The sequence below is a fragment of the Vidua chalybeata genome, chromosome 3, assembly GCF_026979565.1.
Source record: "Vidua chalybeata isolate OUT-0048 chromosome 3, bVidCha1 merged haplotype, whole genome shotgun sequence".
NCBI lineage: Eukaryota > Metazoa > Chordata > Aves > Passeriformes > Viduidae > Vidua > Vidua chalybeata.
The window spans coordinates 73,062,801-73,090,798 of record NC_071532.1 but is presented as its reverse complement, the minus strand read 5'-3'; the positions used below and the strand labels follow the sequence as shown (position 1 = coordinate 73,090,798).

At 38.4% G+C, this 27,998-nt stretch overlaps 1 protein-coding gene across 6 annotated transcripts; it reads right to left on the bottom strand.

Moving 5' to 3' along the window:
- Positions 1 to 760: 760 nt before the first annotated feature.
- PNISR (PNN interacting serine and arginine rich protein) lies at positions 761 to 27,990 on the bottom strand. 6 transcript variants are annotated; one of them, XM_053936828.1, is made up of 12 exons: positions 27,914 to 27,990; positions 15,394 to 15,512; positions 13,985 to 14,170; positions 11,976 to 12,199; positions 10,113 to 10,299; positions 9,655 to 9,845; positions 8,902 to 9,039; positions 7,802 to 7,901; positions 7,047 to 7,100; positions 5,602 to 5,772; positions 2,976 to 4,077; positions 761 to 2,734 (listed from the first exon to the last, which is right to left on the bottom strand). In XM_053936828.1, exons 2-12 carry the CDS (start codon positions 15,479 to 15,481, stop codon positions 2,704 to 2,706), a joined length of 2,472 nt encoding a protein of 823 aa, XP_053792803.1. In that variant the 5' UTR covers positions 15,482 to 15,512; positions 27,914 to 27,990; the 3' UTR covers positions 761 to 2,703. The 6 variants fall into 6 exon arrangements, with proteins under 6 accessions (XP_053792803.1, XP_053792805.1, XP_053792804.1 ...); XM_053936830.1 differs by lacking the exon at positions 27,914 to 27,990 and adding an exon at positions 27,362 to 27,374; XM_053936829.1 differs by lacking the exon at positions 27,914 to 27,990 and adding an exon at positions 21,533 to 22,552.
- Positions 27,991 to 27,998: the final 8 nt, after the last annotated feature.

Genomic DNA, 27,998 nt, shown 5'->3' with positions numbered 1-27,998 from the left:
AAATGCAAAATCTGAGCAAGAGAGCCAAACCTTACGTTACCATTGCCTTTATATTTGTGATTTTAGAATTGCTTACAAGCAAGTAAATACATGCACACTGGCCATGTATTCTACTTAACAGGACAAGCTTGTTTGAAACTAGAAGTAGGTATTCCATGAGACAGAGCCTCAGATACAGAACAGAGTTTTTGTTATTGTGCCATATTTCAAAACACATGTAGTTGCTCGATCTTTCAAGTCAGAATATTTACTCAACTACTCTTTTTTGGCCTACCCATGGCCACAGCTAATTCTTGTTCTTACAGGATGTAGCGAGCACCTCGGGGCACATGCAGACACTGGCTTGCTTGTATTCACCTTCAGAACAATTTGCATGGAAATCATTATTCATTTGATTCCGCACCATCCCTCATTTATTTAAAAAGTTTTCAAGGGAAATGTCTCCAAATGTCAGTTGCTGCATGACATTCAAAATCCTGTATATTGCTTTCCTGTAGTGCATTGAAATGTTTTTGTAGCATTCATTATAAAACAATACGTTCCCATTTTTGTACGTATTTGCACATTTTAGGATAACTTCAGATGTATGGAATTAAGAGAGTGGTTGTTAGTCTAGCCTTTTCTGGTGAAAGACATTCCTAAGGGGAGTTTCCAAAGCCCAAAGAAGTTTAATGTATGTGATGCTGACAAGAATACCAACGTGTATTTAATAACTGAGTGATGAGTAGGCCGTTATAGTAAGATTTCTGAAACAGTTAAATACAGAGAACGTATGCTCTCTTTATTGGCATACAGTCACTACCCATATAAGTGCATTTGTGTCAAAAAAATAATTTTCATATTTACAGGAAGTGACAGAATTCCAGTTCTTGGCAGAGTATATAAAGCTTTTCATACACAATCTTTTTTATTATTAGACAGAGAAAATAAAATCTGAACTGAAAATCAAATTCAATGCATCCTGGAAACTGTATTCCTCAACAGCTTTTCTTAAGCTTATTTCTAGTTTCTTTCTGTCACTCACAAGACATCCTTCTAGGACATCTGAACTGTTATGCTACCTACTTTCCAAAAATTCCTCATTCTTACCCAGAGCAAAGAGTGTACTGAGATTGGATCAATACATCATTATTTATATTCCTACCAATGCAAGTAAAGTTGTGTGATGTAAATTATGCCTTATTTTGCTAATAAATATGACTGCTTACTCTATGTGAAAGATATAATTATGGGGGGGTTGTTATAATTTATAACTGATTATCTATCTGTAACAGCGTTTTGATAAACATGCACGTACTCACTAGCAATTAGCTTGCTTATTAAACACATAGTTAAAATGCATTTCTTTGCTCTGAAGCAGTTTATTTCTGCATCTTATTTATGAAAAAATTACCGTGGAAAAAAGCTGCATAGCTGAATTTTGACTTAGTTAAATGGATTTATCTGTTCATGAAGACATGCTTTCCAAGTTGCCTGTACTAGTACCATTTTTTCTTAGAAGATAGAGCCAATCAAAGAGAACTTACTTTGACATTAAACCTTTTGCCTTTTTCACAACTGGTGTCATACCAGACCTTTTAGGCACAGATCTCTCCATGAATTTATGTTCTTCTGTAACAGTCATTGGCCTAGAGTTGGGTATTGTTGGTTTGTTTTTTGACTTACATTATTTCACACTCTTGTTTCTAACAGCAATAGTCAATTTCCTTAAGTAGGTAATCGGTGACCTCTTTCACTTTATGGTAATATTAAAATCAAAAATTTAGTGATAAATTTGACTTTACATGTCATAATGTAAACATAGTGACTTTACATGAGTCATAATTCTTAAGACACTAAGGACCTACCTTTAACATTCAGTACGCATTTAATGCATGTGCCAAAATGTAAAGTTAACCTATTGTCAGTTTTCCAGTGTGTACTGAATGATGTTTATAAACATGCTCCATAAAAACATAGAAAATTCTGAGATGTGTGTAATATCCCTGAACATCCAAAGATCTCTCTGAAAACTGGGTGAGGAATATAGTTCCAGAGCTTAACACTGCCACATGAGATCAGTTAATCGCACATATTCCTAATGGGGTTCAGTCTGTTTAAGTATAGCTTGTATTACAGTGACCCATATTTTACACACACAGCATATAGTACCAGCTAGACAAAAAAAAAAAAAAAAAAGGGTTATTAAAAAATCTATTACACATATCTAAAGAAAAATAAGATGTCTTTTCTCTGTTCTTCCACTCCCCAATAAAGTAATCTTATCATGTCCATGGATTACAAGTGTTTCACATTAAATCTTTTTCAAGTACTTTAAAAATCTGTTATACCAAAAAAGCTGCCTTTTTCTTTTTTTAAGTACTTTCTACCATTTACCACAAAATTCAGGTGCAAGAATTTTAAACAAAAAATGAACTAAAGAGCTTTATTGACATCACAGTACATTCAATAGTAATTTTAAGAACATTACAGCTGAAAGAGAATGGCCTGTTTTATAGTCTTAATAAGCACTACTGTTCTTGAAAAAATGTAATACAAAGAAATCCTATTATTCTGAGCAGCATTTGGAAAAAATACACCTATTTACAAATAAAAAAAGGATTCTGGTTTCACCTACGTAGCCACAATGTGCCTCTATAATGAGACAAGCCTTTTATAACTCATGGAATTTTTAAACGTCATAGCACTGGTGCCATAAATTCCTCAGCGTTTACGACGAAGAGGAGTTGTTGATCTGAAAAATAAAGGAAAAGGGGGAAAAAGTTAATTGGAAAAAAATAAAAGACCCCCAAACCCACACACACTTTAGGCTTAGTAATTAATAGTTTTAAAAGATTTTCCAAAGTTACTTTTGCCTAAGACAAAAAGTTTAATAAATACCATACTTTATTAAAAAGGTTCATATGCCGTACACATGAAGACGAATATAAAAAAACTTTTTAAAAGTCAGACAAAATACTTAAAAAGTATACTACCTTGATCGTGACTTAGACTTGTGTTTGCGGCTTGCCTTCTTACCAGACCTTTGAGATTTCTCCATGGAGCATGACCGAATATGCTTCGATTTCTTAGCCTTCTTTTCTTTACTGCTTCCTGGTGATTCAGAACTACTCCTTGCACTAGATTCAGAGCCTGATCGTTTTTTGCTATCTTTGGTAGTAATTTTTTTGCTTTCTTGTCTGGAATCCTGTCTTATTATTTTCACACATATTGAATCACCGCGAGAGAAAGTTCTTTCACTGTCTCTTTTTCTCTTTAATCTACTGTCATCATGATTGCCAGTCTTACTTTCTTTTTCCTCTTTTTTGGGCTTATCTTTTCTTTTTTCCTGATCTCTCTCCCTTTCTCTGTTCTTTTTTTTGTCTTTATCTACACCTCCACCCTGCTCCTTCTTCCTTTCCTGATCTTTACCCTCACTTTTATGTTTGTGCCTATTTCCAGTAGGGCTTCTACGCTGGTCTTCGGCTTTACGTCTGTCCCTGCTCCTGCTGCGGCTCGCACGGTTGGCTCGCCGGTCTCTTGAGCGGCTGCCGCTTCTACGTCTATCCCAGCTTCTCTCTCTCGAAGGACTCCGATTTCTCCGCCTCTCCCCCCTTTCAGCACTGTGATTTCTACTAGATCTTCTCCTTTCCCTTATTTTCTCCCTGCTCCTACTCCTCTCTCTCCTGTTTCTGTGGGAGTAACTCCTGCTTCTACTGCGCCTGACTTTATGTGACGGCGTCCTACTGCGACTGTGTCTCTTCTTCCTTTTGGGAGAGGAAGAACGTGAAGTGCTGCGACTACTACCTGAGCTAGTGCTATACGACGAACTGGATACTGTGCTGCTACTGCTGCTGCTCCTGCTATTGCTGCTGCTGCTACCACTGCTAGAGCTTCTTGACCCACTCCTTCCTGTCCTCTCTTTACCCTCTTTCTTGAGTTCTACATCAGGTGTGATTGCATTTGGAGATCTCTTCTTTTCATGAACCATATCTGCTTCAATTTCTTTTGCCTCCTGTGATGCTAAGTTACTATTCTGTTCTTTGTTGGTAAATTCATTCATCTCTTTTGAAACTTTTTCATTTTGTAGCTTTTCTTCTGAAAAATGAAGTACACAGAAAAAAATTGCAATTAATTTGGAGCAACATGTCAGTAATTTCCACACCATTACACTGACAAAACCAAGTTTCCAAGCACCTCTCATAATACTTAAAACACTGCCACTATACCAACTACTTAACAAACTACTTTTTTTTCCTTATAATTCTAGAAAAGTTGTCCTCTTGGTTTAGAAAAAGTGTAGAGCCCAGTCATTTTAGAAGTCTTGAGGTTATTGCACGTTTTAGTGGCTTAAGATGAAATTCTCAAACAAATATCCTGGAACACTAGATCTCCCAAACTGATCTACACACAAGACTTTTTCCTTTTGTAACCTTTCTGCACACCTGATTCTCCCTTTGTCCTTCCTACAAGACTCCTCATCAGTACAGCAGGAAGTAGTGATGCTTCCTGCCTTTCTCTGAGCCCCATTCATCTGGGTTTGAGGATTACTGTCTGGTCTGAAGAAACTGTGTTTCTCACATAGTGAGACCCTCAGACCATTTCCCAGAGGTTTCCAAAATAAAAATTATTTTTATTCAACCTAGGATTCTTTGCATCACTGCCAACTTTATCTCCCCATTTTAAATTGAATCCAGAAAAAATAACTGACATACATTTTTTTGCCTAAAAATGGCCTTTTGATGTGGGCCATCATTTCCTGAATTAATTTAGGGAATAAAACTGCATCTAGAAACCCAGAGTGGTCCAAATGGCAGCTAATGGTCAAATTTAACTCAGAAAACAATTCCAGCCGGTCCCCGAGTTATTAGGCAATACAGGAAGAAGCCAGTGTATGTTAGAAAATGCTGTATTGTCCATTAGTAATCTTCTGCCTTTCCAAAACACTGCTGCAAATGAGACTCTGCACTAGCATTCTTCAGTATTTTGGATGTACAGAATCAGCTGCTTTACACCCTAGTTTTGTATGTCTGCAAATAGTCCCAATGGAGATGTCTCCACACTGACATCTGGCTTCTTGCACTAGGAAAAGAGGTCACAGGCCACCACTCAGACACTCTCCATATGGCTATGCTTTTATGCATACATCTTTAAACACTCAAAGAGAGAGAGGACTATTAAGAAAACCAAAAGTTTAGCTAGTCCAGCCTTTCATTAAAGGCTCCATATGTCTTATTTTCAGGACTTTAAATAAAAAGTTAAAGGAGGAAACTATCAATTTGAAGTTCTATCTTAACAGCACTTTCTCCTCCAGCCTGTGAAATTGGTTCACAACTTCTTAAAATTGCATCCATCTCTAGACAGCTCTTCAGCACTGCGAGGTGACTGTGCTACCATTTTGGCCTACATTATTTGTACAAAAGGACAAACCTTACCTTGTATGGAGAAGCAGAAGTAAATCACAGGGTTTTGGTTTTTTTAAAATTTGAATTTAAAAAGCATTATTTATACATTTAGTTTAGTATTTTTTGCTTAAAATGTGTTTCTTTGCCACCAATTTACATACACTAAGTAGTCAACTCCATTTACAGTGGCACAGTAAGAAGACTTTATTTGATTTACCTTCTAGCTGTTTTTCTAGTAGTAGTTGCTGTTCTTTCTCTTTTCTCCAAAACGCTTCCTGTTTTTGCCTTATTCTGTGTCGTAATTCCTCATCATCAGTATCAGATGATTCAGAGCCTCTGTCACTCCTCTCATCTTCACTGTCTCCTGATCCATAACCACCCAGTCCACCTGCGTGCATAAAGTCCAGTCTATCACGAGGAAAGATTAAGCTTTGTTCTTAATACTTCTGTGAGGCAAAGAGGAGAGCAACATTGCCCTTCCTTCACTTCCTCGTCTCTGAAGAAGTCACTTTATTCTGGTAAGTGCCAGTGTTGTTTGCCAGTGTGTTCAAGGCCCCCGTGTCTGCATTGATGGTCACTGTCTGCTTCTACTCCTTCTGGAACAGCTTGTTTATTCTCAGCAAGCAACCACTGTGACCATGGTACTTTTTTCCATTGTATGGAAAGGCAAAAAAGCTCCCTGTGGAGACTGTAACAGTGCCTGCCTCTGTATCAGCAACGGGACAGAAAATGCCTGGGATCTTTCCCAGAAGACATCTCTGAAATGACTTCAGCTGCCTCCATAGTCCAAGGCTACAGAAATTCTGAATGCCATATCAATTTTTCCTTATGATTTAGAAAACTCTGCACTTTGATAGGTATGGAGATGGAATAGAAACAGATTTTCTTCTCCCCCAGAGATATTTTTAGCTAGTGGACTGATAAGGATAAAGTCAGTTTAAACATCTGACATGGATTTCTTTCAGTCTGAGGTCCTTAGGATCTTAACTGAGTTAGTTTTGAAACATGAATACTTGTGATGATAACATTCAATCTAATTCATCAATATTCCATGTAATGAACACATAATTGAACACTGATACTGCTGTAGTACATTTTAGATGATAAAAGTCATGTTGGGAGAAATCTCTTGCAGTTGTGTCCCAAGGCTGGAATTTCAATCTCTCTTTGCTGTGTTGGTTCTGGCAGTATATGATATGGGAGCCTTTGTGTTTATGTAGCTTTTCAATAAAATAATAATTACAAAGATTATGATATTTTTTCACATTACTCTTCTATCAACTTTCCCCTCTGGTTCATATGGATCAAAACAGAAGAAAAGTATGAAATAGTATTCCTTTCTTTGAAGGCTGCAGTGTGCTTCTGAAACTATCATACTTTAACATGTAAATCTATCTAAAATTTTTATGTATTTTCAAAATTAGGGCAAGACTCTCATACACTAAATCACACTGCCTAGTCCTTTACTCCAGCAACTATCCCACTTATAAATCAGTAGGACCACCTGTGGAACAAACAAAGGTGCTGATAATGATGAAGTTATCAGAAAGTGACCCATACTCCAGGCAATTAAAATCTAGTTTCAAAATGCAATTTTTAGAAACGCAAGGCAAAAGTGAAACTCCCCCTTTAAGCCCTCTCAAAAATAAGGAACATACTTACCGAGTCCAGTGAGGGAAGCCAGTGCACTGGACTGTGCCAGCTGTTTTGCAGGAGCTTTGTATCACATCAACAACAGGAACAACATGTTAACACAAATAGCCACGATTTCATAGTCATGAGTCTATGGTATTGTTAAATCTACTACTATTGCTGTTCTTTGGAGGGAGAGAAGAAACATTAAAAACGCATCATCCATTTAAAACCACTTCTAGATTTTCTGACCATGAAGATTTAGAATTTAACTTCAAATTAATAGTGAACAGAAAAAACCCAAATATATAAATCACTTTCCAAGTTACAGCATCTGCACATAATTTTCAACTTCTGTAGTTACAGACTTAGATTAACTCTGTTAAGTTAAAATAATCTGTTCTGTAAATACAATACATGTTAATAGCAAAAGCAAATTAATTACTAATTGAGGACTCAAAGTTCATCTCTTTTCACTTCTGAACAGCTTTGAGATAAAGATGATAGTAGTAAGGAACAGCTACAACTCAAGAGCCATTGACACAGGTACCATTTTAACTGAAATGAATTGTATGAAAAAAATGGAATAACTCAAGTAACTCACAATACACTGCACAGGACGACAGTACATGATTACTGGATTTAAACTCTACCAAGTTGGATGCATTATACTGGAATTGTTCTTGAGGGAGAACTATGGAGTTTAAATGTTCTAAAGACATGCAAATACAGAATTTTTGCAGAAGAAACTAAAAAGGAAAAAAAACCTCCCAAATCTGGCATACCTTTAGTTGCTTTACGGTGAACATCTTTGGCCACATAATAGATTTCTTCATTTGTGACATCTAAGAGAATCTCTGTCAGCAGCATTTTTGTCAGCATCATCTGAAGAAAATTGCATATACAATTAAAGTCCAAAACATCTTGAATAAATGCTGCATTCAAGTTATATCCATACAGCTACACTTCTTTTGATGACTATGAAAGTCATCTCCTGCACATTTTATTTAATGACTTCTTTCAGAAGACATGACTAAAAAAAACAAAAAATATTGAAGCTGTTTAAATATGACCTGATTTCACAACTTTAAAGTTAGTATTTTGATTGTGAATTGTGTCTGCATGTATTGCACACAGCTAGATCATCTTAGACATTAAGATCAGTGCCCTGGATAACAAATGAGTATGTAAATCAGAAATGTACTTAGACTGATTCCAATTATTCTTTCAAAAAAAAGAGCACTTTTCTGACTGGTACGTTGCCTGTAAAGATCATCAGAGGTTACTTATATAGCATTTTATTATCACATATTTTCTACAAAAACGGAAATGGCAGTAGCTAGTTCTCCAAGTTGTTTATGTCTGACCAAATGCTCTACAAAAATATATTAATCGAACTTAGTAGAATTCAGGGCCTTAATTAACAAGGATTCACAAGTATGATGGTTGTGCAGACACAGTAAAACTGTTGGTGATCTAGGATTTAGGCTTGTAGCACTTCCTTGCAAGAAAATGTTTCTTAAATTCCCTTTCACAGGAACTGAGGCTGAAGCACAGATTTGAAATGGGTAATATTTAATCACTAAAAGCTTTCAGAAATTTGATAAGTGAAGCAAAACCATAGAATTAATAAAGATCAATGCAAAGAATACGGTCATTGCACTCTTTCACTACTGTGCTAAATATGAGTTATATAACTGATATCCTTGTTTCTATGAGAAAGATAGCATTATGAACAGATGCAAATACAACCCTGCTTTACTGTACAATGCATATTCTGCCTCTGTTGACAGTATCAGGCATAGAAAATGTGATTTACTTTGATATGCCTGAAAAGTATGAGCAATTAAACAGAAATACTTAGTAAGAACTACATTATTAATACCATTTGATACTCCTTTTCTTCTTCTGTCATTTCTGGTTCACTTTGCTCCTCTTGAGGAGCTGGGGATGGACTCCTGCTGATTTTCCCAACACTTACAGCTTCCGTGTTTTCAGCGTCTTCATCTTCCTCATCACTGTCCTACAAGAACAGCATCATAGTCCTCAGGAAAAACTTAAATATCAAGCTCCTTAGTTTCTATTTTTAATAGTCAGCTTCATTTACTTTGTACTGAAATCTGGATTACAAGTTATCATAAAACCATTTATTTTCCCCCTTCCTAAAAAATATGTTGGTACATATACCCACAAAAGCTAAGAAAATACTTAATTGTCGGTTCCCTGCCAGACACATACTTTGGACTACAAAAAAGATAACTGCTAAAATGAAGGCAATGCAAGGTTTCCTAAATTGGCTCAGTTTAGCAAATACAGATATCTTAATTTTTTTCAGCTGCTGATTTGGAATTCTGACTTTGAAAGGCTCTGTACATTCCAAAAGGAAAAAAAAGAAAAAACAGGTCCAATTTCATCCTTGTTTCTTTGCTACTACAGATTAAATTATATACTTCTACCTCTTGGCCATCAAAAACTTCAAAACATCAAGTAATTCTCAAAAGAGCAGCAGCTTAACCTTACTTTAAACAACAAAACCAATAGGTAACCAGGAACACAGAGTCTCTCCTTTAAGGAGACTAAAAAGTTGATACCTTTCAGGAAATACAAACCTGAGCAAAAAACAAGCCCTTCTACTTACAAATTTACTTCTCTGAGGTAACCGCGGGCCATCCCCTTCTTCCGCCTCCTCACTTTCCTTTTTCTCTTTTTTAGACATCTGCGAACGTTGCTGCTCCATTCTCTCTTTCTCCAATTTTTTCTGTTTTTCTCTTTCCATCTTTTCCAGGCCCTCACGAATCCAGGCAGGCAGAGTTCTACGCTTCACAGCATCTACATAATCAAGGTTTACAGTTTTGCAAGATGAAAAAACCTTCCCCCTCATAAAAAGGAATAAAAATATCCCCCAAAATAAAGAAGTAAATCCCCCACCCCCATCAAAACAAGTCCCACATCTGATTGTGGGGAAAAACAATTATAAGGGCTTTTACTTTCCCTGCTCTTTTATTTTCTATGAAAAAGAAAAAGGTCTTCAAATTTTGCAATTCTTTATAAAATACAGCTTTTACATTTTTTCATTAAAGAGTGGTTAACATGTACCAATCTGAGGAGGCTCCTGCTTCACAGGCATCGCAATAGGTGAACGCTGTCGATCTCTGAATGAGGGTCTTTCCCTTCGATTCTGAGTAGGTGCGGGAGGTGCTGGAGGACCTGGTGGCCCTGGTGGTCCTGGCTGCCAATAAGGTGGGTGAAATCCACCTTGAGGTGGACCAAAAGCAGCCCCATGCTGAAAGAGTAATGCAGTTTATTTTTCTTCACATGGTAACACTAAATGTAGCACGTGAGCAAGTTGGTCTACAAAAATCCATGCAAGTAGGAATCCATGATTTCTATGCTACTGAGATCTCTCAATGTCTTTTACTGTGGTCCCCAAGAAACAAGTTTCCTTTAAATATTTAATGACTAAACTTAAGACTTAAGCAGGGATATTTAATAAACCTGAAAGGGCTTCAACCAATCTCCTTTCATATTGTGCTAAACGCTAAGCTCTATAATCACTATCTCCAATAGTTCCATGGCAACTTAGCATCAGAGCATGCAGTTAAATAAGGAGTGTACAAAACTAAGATTTGAAAATCTAGCTATGTTAGCAGTCTTTTAACTACAGTTTGAGAACAAAAATTTAAAGTTCAGCCTTTTATTACATAAGAATTTTGCACTGTGCACTTTCCAGTAATTTTTTACAGATCTTATTAATATGGCTGATTAAAATATTAAATGCATAAATATGCAATTTTAGTACAGGTCCTGGGTTCTGGGCAATCTGTATACAATCCAAAAGTCATAAGTCTTGAGTCATACATGAGGAGTTTTTTATTTTAATATTTACTGGCCAGAAATGCTAAATAAAACTATTTAAGAAGAGAGTATTCAGGAAAAAGGGTACAGTATCAAATATTCTACTGAATATTTAAGTGGCTAGCACTAAAGCACTCTCCACTACAATTTCAGGTTAAGCATCTCTCATTCAATGCAAAATAAGTTTTCTGTAAAATATTTAGAGAAGCTAATTTTAAGAGTTTGTCCCATGACAATAAACAAAAATTATAATAAACTCAGGTATTGGAAAATTATTTGATCTCTATTTAACAATACTATTGAACAAGAGAATTGTAAGAGGAAAAATAATCTAGAAGATAAAAAATAGCTGAGAATATAACAAAAAAATTTCTGCCCATCTTCCCTTGTATTTGTTTATGAACAGGAGGTAGGTTTTTAGACAGCTAGTTTGTCATTTATATCAGGAGTTCTGAAAGAAAAATACTGAAAATAGAGGAAAGATATAAAGCTTCTTTGTGTTTAAGGGTCTGTGCAATTGACCCTACTATTATTAGTGATAAAACCACCTACATGTTTATTATAGTATACAACTTATATGCCAGAATGAAGAAGAAAGTGGATATGGATTTATTTTTTTTAGAAATACCATTGTTTATTCAAAGAATCACAGTAGCTAGATATGGAAAAGATCAATGGATCATCCAGTCTATCTCCCTGCAAATACAGGACTGTTTCCTGTGGTACATTATCTAGTGTATTTAAGCATATCTTTCTGAATTAATTTTTTTTCCTTCTCCTCTTTTTTTTTTTTTTTTTTTTAACACAAAGCTACATAATGTTAATTTATATACTGGAACACAGTGATTCATTTTAATATTGCAGACAACAGCCATTTCTCATTAATACTGCAGAAAAATAAAAGCCTTTGGCCTCTGAACAGAACTGAGAACTTTAAAGTGTCTTCTGTCAAGTGTTTGGTTAAAATGTATCTTAGCAGATAACAGATTCTGTAGATGTTTGTAGAACTGAAGAATGAAAGTCGCCGCTAGATGATATTAGAGGAACACATCCATGGAGGGGACTCTGCGCGCCTACAATATTAAAGCAACAAATATGTTTCACCTGATAGTCAAACTGGTTCACTGGCCCCATTGCAAAATTATCGGGAGGTCCCCCAAAGTTGTGATTGTTCTGGTTAAACATATGCCTGTTGTCAGGAGTAAATTCCCCACTGTCCTGACTGTTGCTGTCTTCCGACGGAGGAACAATTTCCATTTGACCTGGGGTTGGAGTCATCCACTGCTGATCTGGAGGTGGGTGAGGGGGTTGGTGAGGCATTCCCCATTCTGTTTAGGATTTAGAAGACAATTCAATACCAAGTTAGTATAATTTATATGAGTCACCAATCACTCAGTGTTCTTGTATTTATCACAAGGTTCCTCAAAGCATCACAGATGATAAAGCAAGGAAGAATCATCAATCTGCAGATTGTATTATATTGTCTCAATAATTTCTTCAACTAAACAAAGGAAATACAGATAGCTATAGCTGAACTGACACATGCAGTAGGGCGATATATTTGGACAGGCACAGACATCCTGTAAATTTGTTTTTATAAATTTCAAGTGATAGTGAGTTCACCAGAAGACTTACAAATTGCTTAAACTGTTAAAAAACTGCTCCTATGTCTCTATGTCGATTTTGAAAGCAAGGAGCTATTTTACTATTTCACATAATAGACTTGAAATACCTACTATGGAAAGAAAATGGTGTTGTAAGCAGCACAATCATTGAAACCTGTGCTCCAAAGTCTTGAGTCCTGATAATGGATGATTTCTTGGATTGCCCAATATCTAGCACAGGTTCTAGAATAAGCTGTAGTCATAAGCCCTCAAACATACGTTACAATTGGCTAACAGAGTGAAAAGGGTCTAAGGAATGAATTAACAGCTGGTGTGGCCATAATTTTTGACTGACCCCTTAAAAAGACAAAAATTATGAGCACTACACAGATACTTATAGACCGTGACACAGCTGCCTTATAACTCTCTCCAGTAACAGAATTGCTGTCTAGCCTCTCAGGTTAATTCCTACCTTCCATCCAGTCCTTTAGTACATTTTTCTTAATTTTTACTGTCCTTCCCATCTGCATCATAATTGGATCTATTACTGTAACAACTAAAAAGTGTTATTATAGCTTTTCTATTTCTGTGAAAATTTCTATGTACTGTACAGAAATACAGCTAGAATACACTCTGCCACATAGAAAAGTTTAGAATTCTTACATGTGCCTACAATAACTTGTAGCCTAGTGCAGGTAGGTGAAGCCTGATGGCTACCTCCCTTTTATTACACACATATAAGAACTACCAATAACATATTAAGCCTACTTATATTAAATGCTGCATTTCAATAAATTTGGATAGTGACAGTGAAAACTGGAAGTCTTATTCTTTCAACCATTAACAGAATCAAGCATGAAGTGCAGTTCTCCCCAAAACAACTGAAGACAAGCACATAGGCTTACTATCTTGCTCATACACCTCAAATTGCATTACAGTATAGTGTCAAAACCTAGCTTTCAGAAAACAATTTCAGAAAAATTCTTAGCAGAAAATAACCCATTTCTATCCCATTCTTATTACCAGTGGTATATTGTGAAGTTTTAAAAAGAAAATTAATTTTTGGGAAAAAATAAAGTTTGGAGGAAGTTAAAAAATACAGAAAATAATCTATACTAACAGAAGTGTCCAATCAACTTGAACTTACAATGACTGAAAAATGTTGACAATCAGATACCTAAGTTAAAAAGGCTAAATCCTAAGTATATGAAACACAATAAAACAGTATTTTTCACACAGAATTTGCTGATCTTCCTTTTTAAATATTTTATGACATCTAAAGCCAGCATCAGTTATATTGTCAACTCATTCTATATGTCAAGATCATGCCAGAAGCAGGTATTACACTACAGGAGGCAACAGTAGCTCTCTAAGTAGGAGCTGTGATAGTCAAGTGGTAGTTTTGCATTTGGAAGCCTGAGGGATAGGGCATGTTCACACCAAAAAATATCTGACAAGAATAAAATGAAGAAACATGAAAAAAAGGAATGAACAGGAAAGGAAACAAACCTGGCTGCCACATTCTGTTGAAATTGGGATCCCCCTGAAAATTATTATGGTTGTTTGGACCAGATTCTATTCCTGAAATGTCCTGTCCATTTGGCATCATTCCTTGTTGTTCCACTACATTCTGTTGCCCTGAGGCTTCTCGCTGAGCAATCCATGCTTGAGCTAATGCAGCCCAGTCAATCTGGCCTAAAATAAACAGAGGAAGTTAAAAAGGTTAGAACTCACACATCTGAAGTTCAATACTGTTTCTCAATTACATGTCTTTTTGCTCAAGATAAATGGGCAACATTTAGCTTCAGCAAGTACTGTGAGCACCATTTAAACTTATTCACAGTGTACAGTAAAAGAAACAAAGCAAATGTCAGTGTACAGACTTGCTGAAGTACAGTTTCTCTGCATATGTTCAAAAAGTCACAAGGCAGATTATTTTACATTCACATTAGTATTGAATGGGCGGTAGTAATGCACTTTTCTCATATGTGAGCTAATTTTGACATCGGAAGTTAATATACATATCCCTATATTATAAATTCATTAAGATTTGAGAGTAAAAAAGATACACAGTTAGAAAATTATTCTTCAATGTACCCTCTTTGTATAACCCTGGTGGTATATTATGTTACTGTTCTCTCTCCCATTTTTTTTTTCCTTTACTGCCATTCCTATCAGTAAATAAATAAATTGCAGTCTCAGATAAGAACACTAGTATGTCTTCTGCTTATTATCAAATTAGGAAAACTCTCCAGTGAATTTAACAGAAATTAAAGTGACAGTAAAATCTGTGTGCCTGATCACTTTGCCTTAGTATTAAATACACACCTGCACTTTCATCCATTTCTCTATTTCTCTTGATGTTTTGAATTGTTGCCACCTCATTCTCAACTTAAGGTATATTACATTCTACTCTTTAAAGCACTTGGTGGTTTTGGTGGAGAAAAAAATTTCAAACAAGAGATCAGGATTATCACTGCTGTAACCTAAATCAAGAACTGTTTTAATTTTCCAGTGAGGTTTTTTTACTGTATATATAATCTGCATTAATACTTCTGCCATATAGGTACTGAATAAAAAAACAGATTCTGTTAAACAAAGGATTTAGCTTGGCTAAAGAACTGACAGGGATACATATCTGGTAACAGAGGTCCAAATGTTGATCTGTATGACTGGTCAAATGTTGGTAAATTGTGTAGGATAACTCAGGTTTCTTGCCTGTATTTGCATATTATATATTAACTATGTGAAAACATTTGAAACCTTTCTATATTTTCTAGTTCAGAAAAGCATCATAAATGTATTCTCTTGAGAGCAGCTACAAAGGCAACTGTGAGTCATACTCTGTTACGAAGATTCAAAAATTTAAATGACAACACATTAAAAGAATTAATCCACAAAGCTTTCTATATACTTACTTGGATCTTGCTGGTGCTGAAATGACTGCATCCACTGCTGTTGGTTCAAAGGCCATTGCTGCCAAGGTTGTCCACCTTGATCCCACATCTTTTAAGTCTTTATACAGTCTATATTTCAACTAAAAATAATAGTTGTATGTTTAAATAGATGCCCATGAAATATCACATAACTGAAACTTACATAACTGCAGATATAGTTAAGCCTTGCAAAGCAAGCTGAAGCAATGCTGGCTTATTATTTTAAGCTGGAGGAAATGGTTCATCCTTTGGAGTAATATCTGAAATATTACTGTAAGATTTCAGGAGTCTAGTATGCTTTCTCTGTATTTTCACAAAGAAATTAACTACCAAATGGTGTTCAAGGAGAGATATGACAAGTTTGTACGACAAGATCTCATCTGGCAATAAATGCAATTTAAAGCAAGTCAAAATATAAAAGGCATGATTGGTATCTTTGCCTGCTTCTTAGGGAAAAGATGTGTATTTCTCCAAACAAGTGTCATGCAAGGCTGTTAAGCAAGACAAAAGTCACCAAATGGTAAAACACATTGTTAATGATTGCACAGGTACAAGACAGTGCCCCACATGCATGTTATGCATTGTACAGGCTCTTTTTAATTTATATATATATATATACACCTTCAATCTGAGGAAGAAAAATAAGTATGACCACACAATTACCACATTGTCCCTTAAAGTCACGAGAAACAATTTTTGCTGTGCCATATATATCCTCACTAAGCAGGCAGCAGCAGCCCTAGCTCCAGATGGCAGGCAGCAGAGCTCCACAGCGTGCTTCCAGTGAAGCTCCAGGGCCAGCTCTGTGTCCAGCAGTCCAGGCTGGTGTGCCCACAATGGCACACCAGTTCCCTCCAGTCATTTGTACCTCAGCACACACCTAACCTGCTACACATGGAAGACCTGAGAGCAGCCACCTGCACTGCTCCAAACAGCTTCTCCAAAGACAAAGCCTAGGCACAGTTCTGGGAACACTTCACTCCAGAAGCAGTTCCCAAAAACCAGTATGGTAGGAATGCACTGAAGGTGAGCCCCTCTGCCCTACCCAATCTGTTAAGAACTTCTCAACAGGCTTTCCACTCAATGAATATATCCTCGTGGAATTTAACATACAATCCCTAAGTTCACGCTATTAAAACATTAAGCATGTAGGTTGTTTCAAATACTCCAAACTTAAAAGAAAGAGAAAAATTCATTCCCTGAGGTCACAGGAGTAGCATACAGGACCCAGTCGTGGATCACAGCCAAGTGCAATACAGAATAGATGAATAGAGCCTCCCTGCTTCAGAACAAACCAGTTCAAAGCAGCCAGTGCCACTTGGGTGGCCAGCCAGGAGCAGCCCCAGTGGCTCGGAGGGAGTGGGACACACATCCCACCCCCTGAGCCTGCTCTCGGCACAGGGACAAAGCTACTGGAGTGGAACCTGCTGGCAAAGGCGTCTTGTGCTCACCCGCTCACACAAGGGACTGCAGAGGCAGAGAGCATCACTCTACAGAAGTGCACAACACACAGAGCTGCACTCAACATCAGGGGCACTGGGCCATGCAGAGATGAACACAAACTTGTATTTTGCATAGTTCTGTCAAATGAAATTCTTTATCTGAAAAACTGTAGGTCGCCTTTGTTTTGAGACTACTTACTGTCAACACTGTACAAAAATTATACCTGTGGCTCTGAAATTCTCAGCTGCATTTTGAGAGGTCTTTAAACAAGAACAGATCAACTTTGGCAACAGGGGGAGTATTGGGCAAAACCTATCTAATATTTTATTATTTTCACTATCTTTTCTTGCCAAACTAATTATGGAGGCTTTTTCCCATTTCATGAATACTTTTATGTTATTCAAACCTTTAATAAGTGAAGACACCACCCTTTTTTTTGTCTCTTTCTTTTCACATTTTTATCTGTACCTAGGAAATTAAATTTTTTATACAGCTGAGTGTATGCACTTCATGCAACATTTTAGCTGACCCCTTAAACTAGCTCTCCAGGTATTCATAGACACATATTTCATACACTAGACATGAGGAAGTAACTGCAAATACTATTTTCACCCTAAAGAAAAATGTAAGTAAATGTTTCTTCCTTCCCTCAGTTCATCTTTCCATCCAGAAAAAAAGATTCTTTCAAATGTCAAAATAAATTTGTTTACATATTAAAAGTTATAAGAATTGAGGTTTCAGACTACCACTGCAGTGCACAGCCTCATGGTGCTGCTCCTTTTGTTTCCAGCTGTTAAATCCCACTAGTAACAATAAACATGGATTTCACTAATTCTGGTAGCATTGTTTTATCTCAATATATAGTATGTTGCAACAACTTTGTGGAATTACACTTAAACTCAGCAAAAGGTTTAGTTTTTTTCACTAGTAACTTATAAGACCACTTTGCATATAACTGCAAAAAAAAATTTACACAGTTGAATACCAATTTCTCTTATCAAACTGTAACAATATTAAGACCACTTCTATAAATGCAACTAAGTTGGAGCCTCCTACACACAGCTTTTACATGGTAGGATTAGATGAGATTTATTTTTACTGGACTTGTTCTATCTCTGTCCTAAAATCTTCATTATTACAGATTGTTTTAAACATGTTCCAGCTAACACAATTATATATCTACGTCTCAACTGAAATGGATACTTAGTATTCTGGCTATTTTTTTTTTCTTTACTCTCAGGCCTTGATCCTCACTATGGACAAAGTGAAGCACTTGTTTAGATCATTAATAAGGTATAAGGCAACAAATGTCTCCACATCTCAGTAAAACCTGCCCTCAAGACAATAACTGCCTTATTATTTTACAGGGTATTCAAGTAAATCTTGTGGGAAAGATATATTGGTGACCAAGGGATAAAGCAGACAGGCAGTGACCTCAGACAGCAGCAGCATTCATTCACCTCCTGGCTGCCCCATCAGCAAGTTCTTATGCCCTAGGACACCGAGGCCAAGTCCACACTCCTGCAGGAAGGGGTGCTGAAGGACCCCACTGCCTCCCCATTAGAGAACAGCACTGACCCAAGCACATCTCAGGTGTGTGCATGGACCTGGGACCCCACAGGCAGTTAACACATGTCCAGTCTAGTTTGGAAGGTCACAGGCTTTCCTGCAGTGCCAGCTGGCTGCAGGGCCAGAATAAAAAGCACAGCTGGGTTTTAGTTGTTAGCATAGATAGCTGCTGATCCACTGCTCTGCAACACAATATGGCCCAGTCTTCAACTTGCCCTAGAGAGATTATTTCACCTTACTACTTCTATTCTGGGGAGAGAAATCAGGTGGGGAAGTGCAAAGCAATAGGTCAAGGCATGGAGCTGAGTTCTATTTTGATGCACAACATTATGACAAGACAGAAACAACAGTGTAAAACCCTGAAGAACTTCAACATTTAACTAATTCAATTTATGCCACTCAGAGCAAACTAATTTAAAATCACTGCTATTTGAAACAGCTAATTTTAGTTTGTGAACTATATTTGAAAGCTTTTAATTCTGTATTGCATTTGTACTTCTATGGTTTTCTGAAGAAATGTTGATTTTCATAGGTTGGTAACTATAAAATATGCTGGCTTTCAAGTACACAGCTTTATTACCAAAATCAGTGTAAAAACATTCTTTACTAATCAGAAATATGTACTACACAAACCCTTAAGCAATGACATAACTTTTTTTATGCAATCATACATACAGAAGCCCTTTTCCAAATATGATGTGAAAACTGTCCAAAACTATTTTTTGTTTATTTCAACACATCTTCCTTATTGAGCAATGTTTGCTTTACAGAAACAGGAATTGGATATGGAAGGAATAAAATTCACACCTTAAAATGTTTATAGAAGTAATCTTAACATATACAGGCTAAAAGAGAAAGTAATGTATTCAAAATTTTTAATATTGAAGACTAAACATGTTGGCTCAGAGCCATTGAACAGAAGAGGTTAGTTCTAGCACCTCTCTTTATGGTGACCTGGAACAGCAGGACATCGTAATTTTCTGGGAAACAGGCTCCCCTGCTTTTTAGTTCTCCACTTATTTTCCTGCATTTTCTCCAACTTTTCACCAGCTGGTACAAGGTAAACATGAAAAAGGTACTTGATATAATTTTTTTATCTACTACAGGGAAGCTACAGGCATTTAAAGATGGCTCATTGTCTTCAAAAACACTTTTTCTAAGTACTTTTGCTAAGTACTGTAGTGTCTAATAATTCCATCTGCTTTCAAGTTTCAGAGGCAAACCCCAACCTAGTTTTAGCTCTTCATTTGCAGCTGTCAAGTTCTAAAAGGTAACTAAAATAAGCATTTATGCTCTTTGAGGTTACTTTATTTTACATAAAGGCAATGTAACTTTGTATTCTGCTTGTGAAACTTTACTGAGTATGCAAGGACTTTTCAACAGAATCTCAGAATTGTCCTGTCAGACATCACTGACAGTTTCTTTCCTAGTGATATTTTAATGGTGTCAAAAATAAAAACAGATCAAGTCAAGTCATACAGTAATGAACAAACCAGATATGAGAGCTACCAAAACAACACTTTTGAACCTGAGTCCATAAACAGAAAAGGGCACAAACTACTTTACAAAGAACACTCAAAACACGGTGGAGAAAATGTAGCCTGTTTGAAGTAATTTTAAAATTACTGCAAGGGATTCACCTCCAATACCAAGGCAGGGGAAGAGGAAACAAACCCAAAATCAACAATGCCTCTCACCCACCAAACCAGTAACTTAAAGGCTTGAAAGAACTGGAACCTCTTGTACTAACGTATGTGATAAGAAACAGCCTGAGACACAAGTAGTAATTAATAATGGAGCAAAGATACTCAAAGTCCTCTCCCACTAACTAAAATGTGCATTGACAAAATTAACTTAGGATGCTGCCACACAAATAATAAACAAGTTTTTATTTCTTACAAGTTCCCAAATCTGCATTACCTGAAAGAAAGAGGTTTCACCTAATACAATGGATAGTTCTACTTCCTACCAGTGACCTAAGGCCAAATACACAGCAGAGCATCCAAATGACAATGAAACAAACTTCATTTTCTACCGAAGTTGGAGGGGAAGCAGATGAACACTGGCTAAAATTAACTCAGTTCAAACTCTAGCAAGACACTTAGTAACAGAGGGGTACCTCAACTGAGCAGTCATTAAGACATACTGGTTCTGACATCACTAGTACATACAACAGGTTCAAAGAATGGATCCATTTTATAGGCACCTACTTACAAAGGAAAATGCAGATACTACCCCTGTTTTACAATGATGGGTTAAGGTTCTTTTACTTAGCTGTTCTACCCTCCAATTTAATTTGGCATAGCCTTTTTTTCTTTCCTTCTCTCTCTCTCTCTAGCACACACACACAAATAAACAAAAGAACATTTATTGGTGCTTCAAGAGCTGTTCGCTGATGTCACATCACAGAACAGGAACCTGAATCTATTAAAAATCTGTTTACCAATGAAGAAACAGAAGCCAATTCAGGATTCTTTTTGTTTTATACAAAAGCACAATCACATGAGCAAAACGCACTCACTTTTAATTTCAGTTACACGCATTTAACAGATTATGGAAAGTTCACACGATACCTGAAAATCCTGCTGGAGTTCTTAAGAGCAAACATGTTCTGAAATATTTTCTTTCACATGTTGGGTTTTTTTCTTTATAAATTTCTATTCAAAGGCTGGACCAGAATCTGCTGAAGTTTTATTAAAGCAAATTACTGGTATGAAAGCAGTCCCTTGATAGGACTGCTGGTGAGGGCTCCCCTGCTGACGATAAAAGCTGAGACAGCAACACAGACAGGACTTACCTCAATCACCGTCAACCTCTTAGAGCCAACAGCACTCAAAAACATTTAAGTGTGGTGTCAAACTCTCTACCACTGTATTTAAACTAACTTTTCTTTGCATAAAGACAAAGAACATATTTTAAAGGTACCTTTTCACTCCCCTCCCCTCCAAGCATCTCAACTACAAATTACACCTCAATGTTAACCTGCTCTTTTAGGAAAAAAAGGCACCTCCTTCAATATATTTGTTAGATTAATAAGGTATTTTCCAACACACTTGTATGTGTCCAGACACACCACACACTGAAAGGCACACATTTAGAATGTACTTACCACTAAATAGAGTCTTGAGTGATAATTCACAAGCTCCTCTTTAACTCTGGGAGACTCTCCCAAGTACTTCCCACAAAATACAGCTATCTTGAATGAAATTATGTATTTCCACACCAATAGGAATATACTCTGTCAAGGAGAGCATGGTTTCCTGAGAATTCACCGATGGCACAGCGCTTAGCGAAGGCCCTTGATGAAAAAGATGGGGCCATCTTTTAGACAAGGTCACCAACAGAACTTGAGCACTAACAGGCTCACTCAGGTTCCTTGGACAACCCTACCTAGTTTCATAATGCAAACTCATAAAATTCATTACCAGTTCAACAGCACTTGTGCAGAGTTAACTGTGTTCTGACCTTTAAGATCTTTCAGGTCTTTTCCAACCTAGGCATTCCGTGGATTCTCTGAATTCTGTGACCTCTCAACACTGCAGAAGAGCAGTCTTATGGAGCAAGGCTCAGTTCTGGAAATGTCAAAAGACAAAGCCTGCTTGTCACCTGGAGATACTATCCTCCTTAAATGTGTTATGACATTGGCTGCAGCAGAACTGAAAAATATCAAAAAACTTCCTCTGGAAAGATAAGCAAGATCTGTCCCTAAACAAATTTTAATATGCTAATGGATAAACTGAATTGCTCCAATTCATGCAGCTAGTCCAAGACAAGAAGTACAGAGACCTAGGAAGTTAACTCAGCTCCAAAAAAGCATCAGGAAGATAACTAACCATACCAAGCTGTCCTGATAACTGCATCTTGCACACTCTTTCTTGCTCCTTCTAAGTAACTCCTATGACTGTGATAATCTGCTTCTTCCCAAAATCAATGTTACACACCATCCTAACCATGCAGAACACCTTACAGCTCAACAGCTTCTGCAGCAGATACAGAGATTCTCAATGGCTTGCCAGGAAATCCATGAAAGTAAAATATCTTAGAAATGAGAAAAAAGTAATCTTTGGAATATGAAATCAAGTATTTGTTAGAAGCTAGACTATCTTAACTCCAGGAAATCAGGAGACAGCCTAGGAGTCAAGCTGTCCCTAGAAGGAGAGTAGCACACACCTTCTGCTCTATCATGAGCTGAAAAGATCAAGGTTAGGAACTCCTACATCAGACATCAGTCTGGACCTGATCTTCAGGGCACAATCTGGTGGTGTGGTTTATTCAACCCTACAGACAGGCAGACTAACAAGTCTGGAACCTACAGAGCACACAGCAAATAATCAAAAGCTTTCTGATGCTGAGGGGAGGCTGTTGCATCACCTTTCTAATAATGCTACTCAGCATTCCTGAAGAGCAGGTCAACATATGACACAAGATGGCCTGACAAGTTTTACTTGCAAACTGAACTCTTAACACACAGCTGCAGGAGTTTTTCCGGTGACTAAAGATTTGTCTTGCAGGCATTCCAAACAGGCACTGCATTTAGTAAAGAAATAGCCATCATCTAAATAAACAAGGAAGCTGAAAGAGCAGGCCATCATGCATACTTAGAGAATTCCTACACAGCTAGTCTTTGTACCCCAGGGTTTAAAGACAACACCTTTGTGTTTAAGTTTAAAGACACTCCTTTGCACTCCATTCTCAGGTCAGGCGTCTTGGCAAAAAACAAAACCAAACAAAAAAATTAAAAACAAACATTAAAAAAAACTCAACCAGAAAAAGCTAGAAAGATGTTCCACATCCTCTAAGGTAACCTGACAGTGCAGCCATGAGTTTTTGACTATCTTTAGGTCTACATAGTTGAAGGGAAAGACCCCAAGAGGTAGGAGTCCTGGTTTGTAACAAACTGCAATTACTGGTTTTGAAACAAATCATTATCTAACAGTCAGTGTCAACTAGGTAATCTTTTGGTGTGAGTTTAAGACAATACAAGCAGCAAAGGCACATTAGTCTCTGATGCTCTTTGTGGAACCTGGGCTACAGAAGTCATCCACATCACATCTCAAGAAGGATCTCAAAAGCATCACATACTCTGTGGGCAGAGTTTCTTTATCTCATATAGATTTAGGCTCTGAAGGTGAACCTAAAGGAAAATGGAGATGTTTCAGGAGCAGAGCTCCTTGAAATCAATAGCCTGATTTTGTGGTCTTTCACGTGCGTGCCTTACTCTAACGTAAGGTTTTTACCCCTCATTCTAGGTAGCTGGTATTGACTCTGTGAAGTTTTTAGCACTGTTGAGTGAAAGCTCATGATGAGTTTCCATAAGGAATTTTGTGGAACTGTTCAGTTGCAAGCAGGATAAATCTAATCCTACATTCACCACACCAGGATCAAAGCAGTTAGTAGAAGGACAGGAATAAGGCCAATACCTCCAAGAGTTGAAGCTGAACAAGTGTTGCTGCAGAGCTGTTTCACCCCTCACTTTCCTCCCACTGTGCTATTGCTTCAACAGGGCCATGGTAGCAAAGACATCACCAATGAGGTTGGAAGGACTAGTGGATAAATACTCTAGGGATACAACACCAACAGTTCACATAGTTCTCGCAAGGAATTAGAAAGAGCAGCTCATCCGTGGTATTATCAATATCCAACCAAACTGGAATCCAAAGTCAATAATGGACACACATAGTACAAACTCCAAAGATGTCTATTTCAAAGTACTCCCAACTGGAAGGAAACATAAACCGAGCACTTCTTCCATGACTGTGTCACTGGAATAAAAGATACTTTTCTGTAAGAATTTGTACATGAGAGGACCAACTGAAAAGAACTGCAAATGAAAAACAGCTTTGCATACCCAAAGGAACCCCCTTACCAAGAAGAAAAACTTCATGCAGAAAGGGTGTCACAAGAATTATCATTAGCTGGTGGTCTTAGCATAGGAGACCCAGGTAAGTCAGAACACTTCTGCAGTTCTGCAGTTAAAAAGATGTGGGAGTCTGGAAAAGCGCTGTATCCTATGCACCCACAGAGAAATGAACCCTGCAAGTTACTACAGAGTGGCTGCAGACACATTCACTCAGTCAGAACAAATGCATACTGTCACTCAGACAAAAACATACCAGCTTCAGTTTTACTTGGAAGAATTAATATTTACTACTATATTATACTCAGCTCTTGATTAGAAAATCAAATATTTATGGCATGATTTAAGTCTGCACTAAATCAGAAAAAGTTACAGTAACTGTCTTGCCTATTACTCTGTTTCACTCATTACACTTTCACTTGGCCAAAGACTTCTATACATCATGTAGGGCACCACCCCAAGTTGTTCCTGGTATTTCATGCCCAGGTACTATGCATCTTTTCTCCTCTTGAGAGCCAGAAGCTATACCTAGGTGCCTGCTGGGATCTGTTAGCAAGATGACAAGTCAAAAAACATGCAAAATCTTCCAGCTCGCTTATAGTTGTGTATCACTAAAATTTGCTCCACTGCATTTTTTAACATCAGAACTGTTCTTTCTCAGACTGAAGAATAGAGGCTTTTCAAATGTGTAACCAAGATCCAAAATACAGAACCACAAAAAGAACTGATGAAAACAGCTTTCTCAGTATCCACGAAGTTTTCCAGAACCTGGTTCACACATCTAATATTTACAATGCTAACAAGATGAAGCAGCATGAACAAAGGTCAAATTAAAAAAAAAAAAAAAAAAAGAGTACTGTGAAATCTTCCTCAGGGAGTCACTCACTTCAGGGAGTACAGCTTCCAAGGTCTGTCATTTCAAACTTAAATCCATATATCCATTGAGTTGAATACGACTCTTTTTTAAAAGAGCAAAAGGACCAGATATTGGCATTCAGGTACCGTTTACTTATTTTTTGTATTTCTAAGACATAAAGACAAACAAATGATTTGATTATTATCATAAAGTACCAAAATCACTGCTAGAAGATTTACTACCACAGAAACATTATCATAACTTAGGTAGTTTAAGTCAAAACTCTACTGGGTTTGGGGGGTAAAAAAAGTCCAATCTGATTAATTTTTGCATGTATCATTCTGCTGGAAGTCCTGATGCAGGATTTTCAATTAGCCCTGTAACACAGCATTATTTTTTTTCTGAAGTGAATGGTCCATCTGCAACTTCCTCTGCAATTAACCTGCTCTGCACAAAAATTAATAGTGCCAATAACTGAATAAACAACTACTCCTCACTAGTCATGAGCAGATATTAACCTCAAAGATAAATACAGTTATTACTTAATAAGGGATCAGCTAGTGATGAAAGTAAGAACACTTTAGTAACACCTACCCAAAATATTATTTGTCACCAAAAGCAGATTTAAAATCACCACATACCTCAGTCATGAAAAGACATGACACTGTACACTCCTGTTCCCATTGAATCTTTACATAATCCTGCACTTAACTAAAAATCAAGCATGGTTATAACTCCACTCTACCACTACAGCTTATAAGGTGAGTTGATCACTAAAAAATTGTGGAACTGTACTAAATTTGTGGACACTTAAGCCCTACAACACCTCTGAGCCCAAAGTATAGAAAGCATTCTTATCGGAGCAGGAGTTTGTATGTCATGTGGGACAAAGGAAGTCTTGTAATGGCATAATAGCAGAGATGACACGAGGTTTGCTGCTGCACCAAACAAATTAAAAAGCAGGAGCTTGTCTGTCAGCAATCCTAGCAGCTTGTGCCTGGACAAAGCTGAGACTTTCAGTTCCCCTCTGTTCTACAGTCAGGGGAGCTGCAGCATCTGTCACTCCCATAAGAGCCATCCTTAGTGCAGCTGCACTCCAAAAAGAGGTTTCTTACTCCTACCAACAGTACAGGTGTTCAGCTGGACTGCAGTGGTATTTGTAACCCTGTCTTTGAAAAGTGTTAGAACACTGTCTGCTGGTAGACATGCTTTGTGCTTTGAAGACCACCGTTCCCCCTCTTTGAAAGGTGGCTGACTTTGCTTTAACAAAGCCTTTAGGGCAACCCTTGTTTCCTGTATCCCACACCTTCCAATAGACTGTTGGCTTGAAAACATTTACAGGTGCTAACTAGAAGAGAAGAAATTAACAACAACCAAAGTGGCTGAATACTCTGCATAATCACTTGTTACAGAAACTTGGGGAATTTCGGCTGGGGTAGCACATCACAAATTATCCAGTGGTTTGGGTTGGTAGGGACCTTTGAAGACCATCTAGTCCAACATCTTGCATGAATTGATGTTGCTGAAAGTTCTGTCCAACCTGATCTTGGACATTTCCAATCGTGCAACTTCTTTGGGAAACCTGTTCTACAGTTTCTCCATCCTTATCATAAAAAAATTCTTCCTTATGTTCAGTCTAAATTTATATTTCAGTTTAAAACTGTTGTCCCTCATCCAGAGCCCTGGTAACAAGTCTTTAACCATCTTTTTCATATTCAATAGTACCTTTCATACCCTTAGGTACTGAAAGGCAGCAATAAGGTCTCCCTGGAGCCTTCTCTTTTCCAGGCTGAACAATCCCAGCTCTCTCACAGAAGAGGGGTTCCAGCACTCGGACCGCTTTTGTGTCTCCATCCTTAACTGTAAAGCCTAGCACATCCCATTAAAATTCACTTCAACAACTTTGTGGGATTGTCTAATGAAGTACAGAGAAACTGCAGGGATAAGTGCTGAAAGCAAAAAGGCTTTCAAACCCATCATCTGTTTGAGAAGCCATTTAAAAATACCCTGCGTTTGCCAAGCTACTGGTCCAGGTATCTTACAAATGCTGCTGTGTGAATTTCAGTTCTCTGGAGCCCTCCAGTGGAACGAACTCATAGGAGCGGCCACGAAACCCATGAAACAGCACAAATACCCCACAAATACATTTCATCCGCAGGAGCCGGGCTGCTGACACAGCCAACTACCAAATCCCAGCGCACATGTTGCTGCCCTAACTAGGTTACCGGCTAAAGCGAGTAGACACTGCCCCGCGGAACCACGGCCGCTGCTTCCCCGGCAGCCGGCGGCTCCCGGCATCCCAGGATCGCCGGCCCCGCGATCGCGCGCTCGGCACCGGCCTCTCCCGGCCCCGCCGGGGCAGCGGCGGCGGCGCGGGGCGGCCCCGGGACATGCGCAGTGCCGGCGCCGGGCCCGTCCCCACCGGGGACCCCCGCGGGGGGGGTCGGCGCAGGACGGGGGGGTCCCGGGGGTCCCCGCCAGCCCCCCCCCCCGCGCCCTGGCCGCGCATGCGCGGCGCGCCGCCACCCCCCCCCCCCCCCCCCGACGGGCGGCGGGGGAGGGCGAGCGGCTCTCAGCTCGTCCCTTCTCGTCCTGGCCGCCGGTCTCCGCTGTCGGCGCCGCCGGTTCCTCACGCCCGGCGAGCAGCTGCTGCTGCCGCCGCCGCCGCAGCGCGCGGCGCCCTCCCGGTTCGGCTCGGAGCGAAGGGGAAGACCGGGTCAGCGACACCCGCCGGCCCCCCGGGAGCGCTGGCGAGCGCAGCCCGCCCCGCTACTTACGCGCTCCCCCGCCTCCCGCCGCCGCCGGTGCCGCCGCTCCGCGGCCGCTCTGCCCCCGCTATCACTCCTCGTCTTCACGGACAAG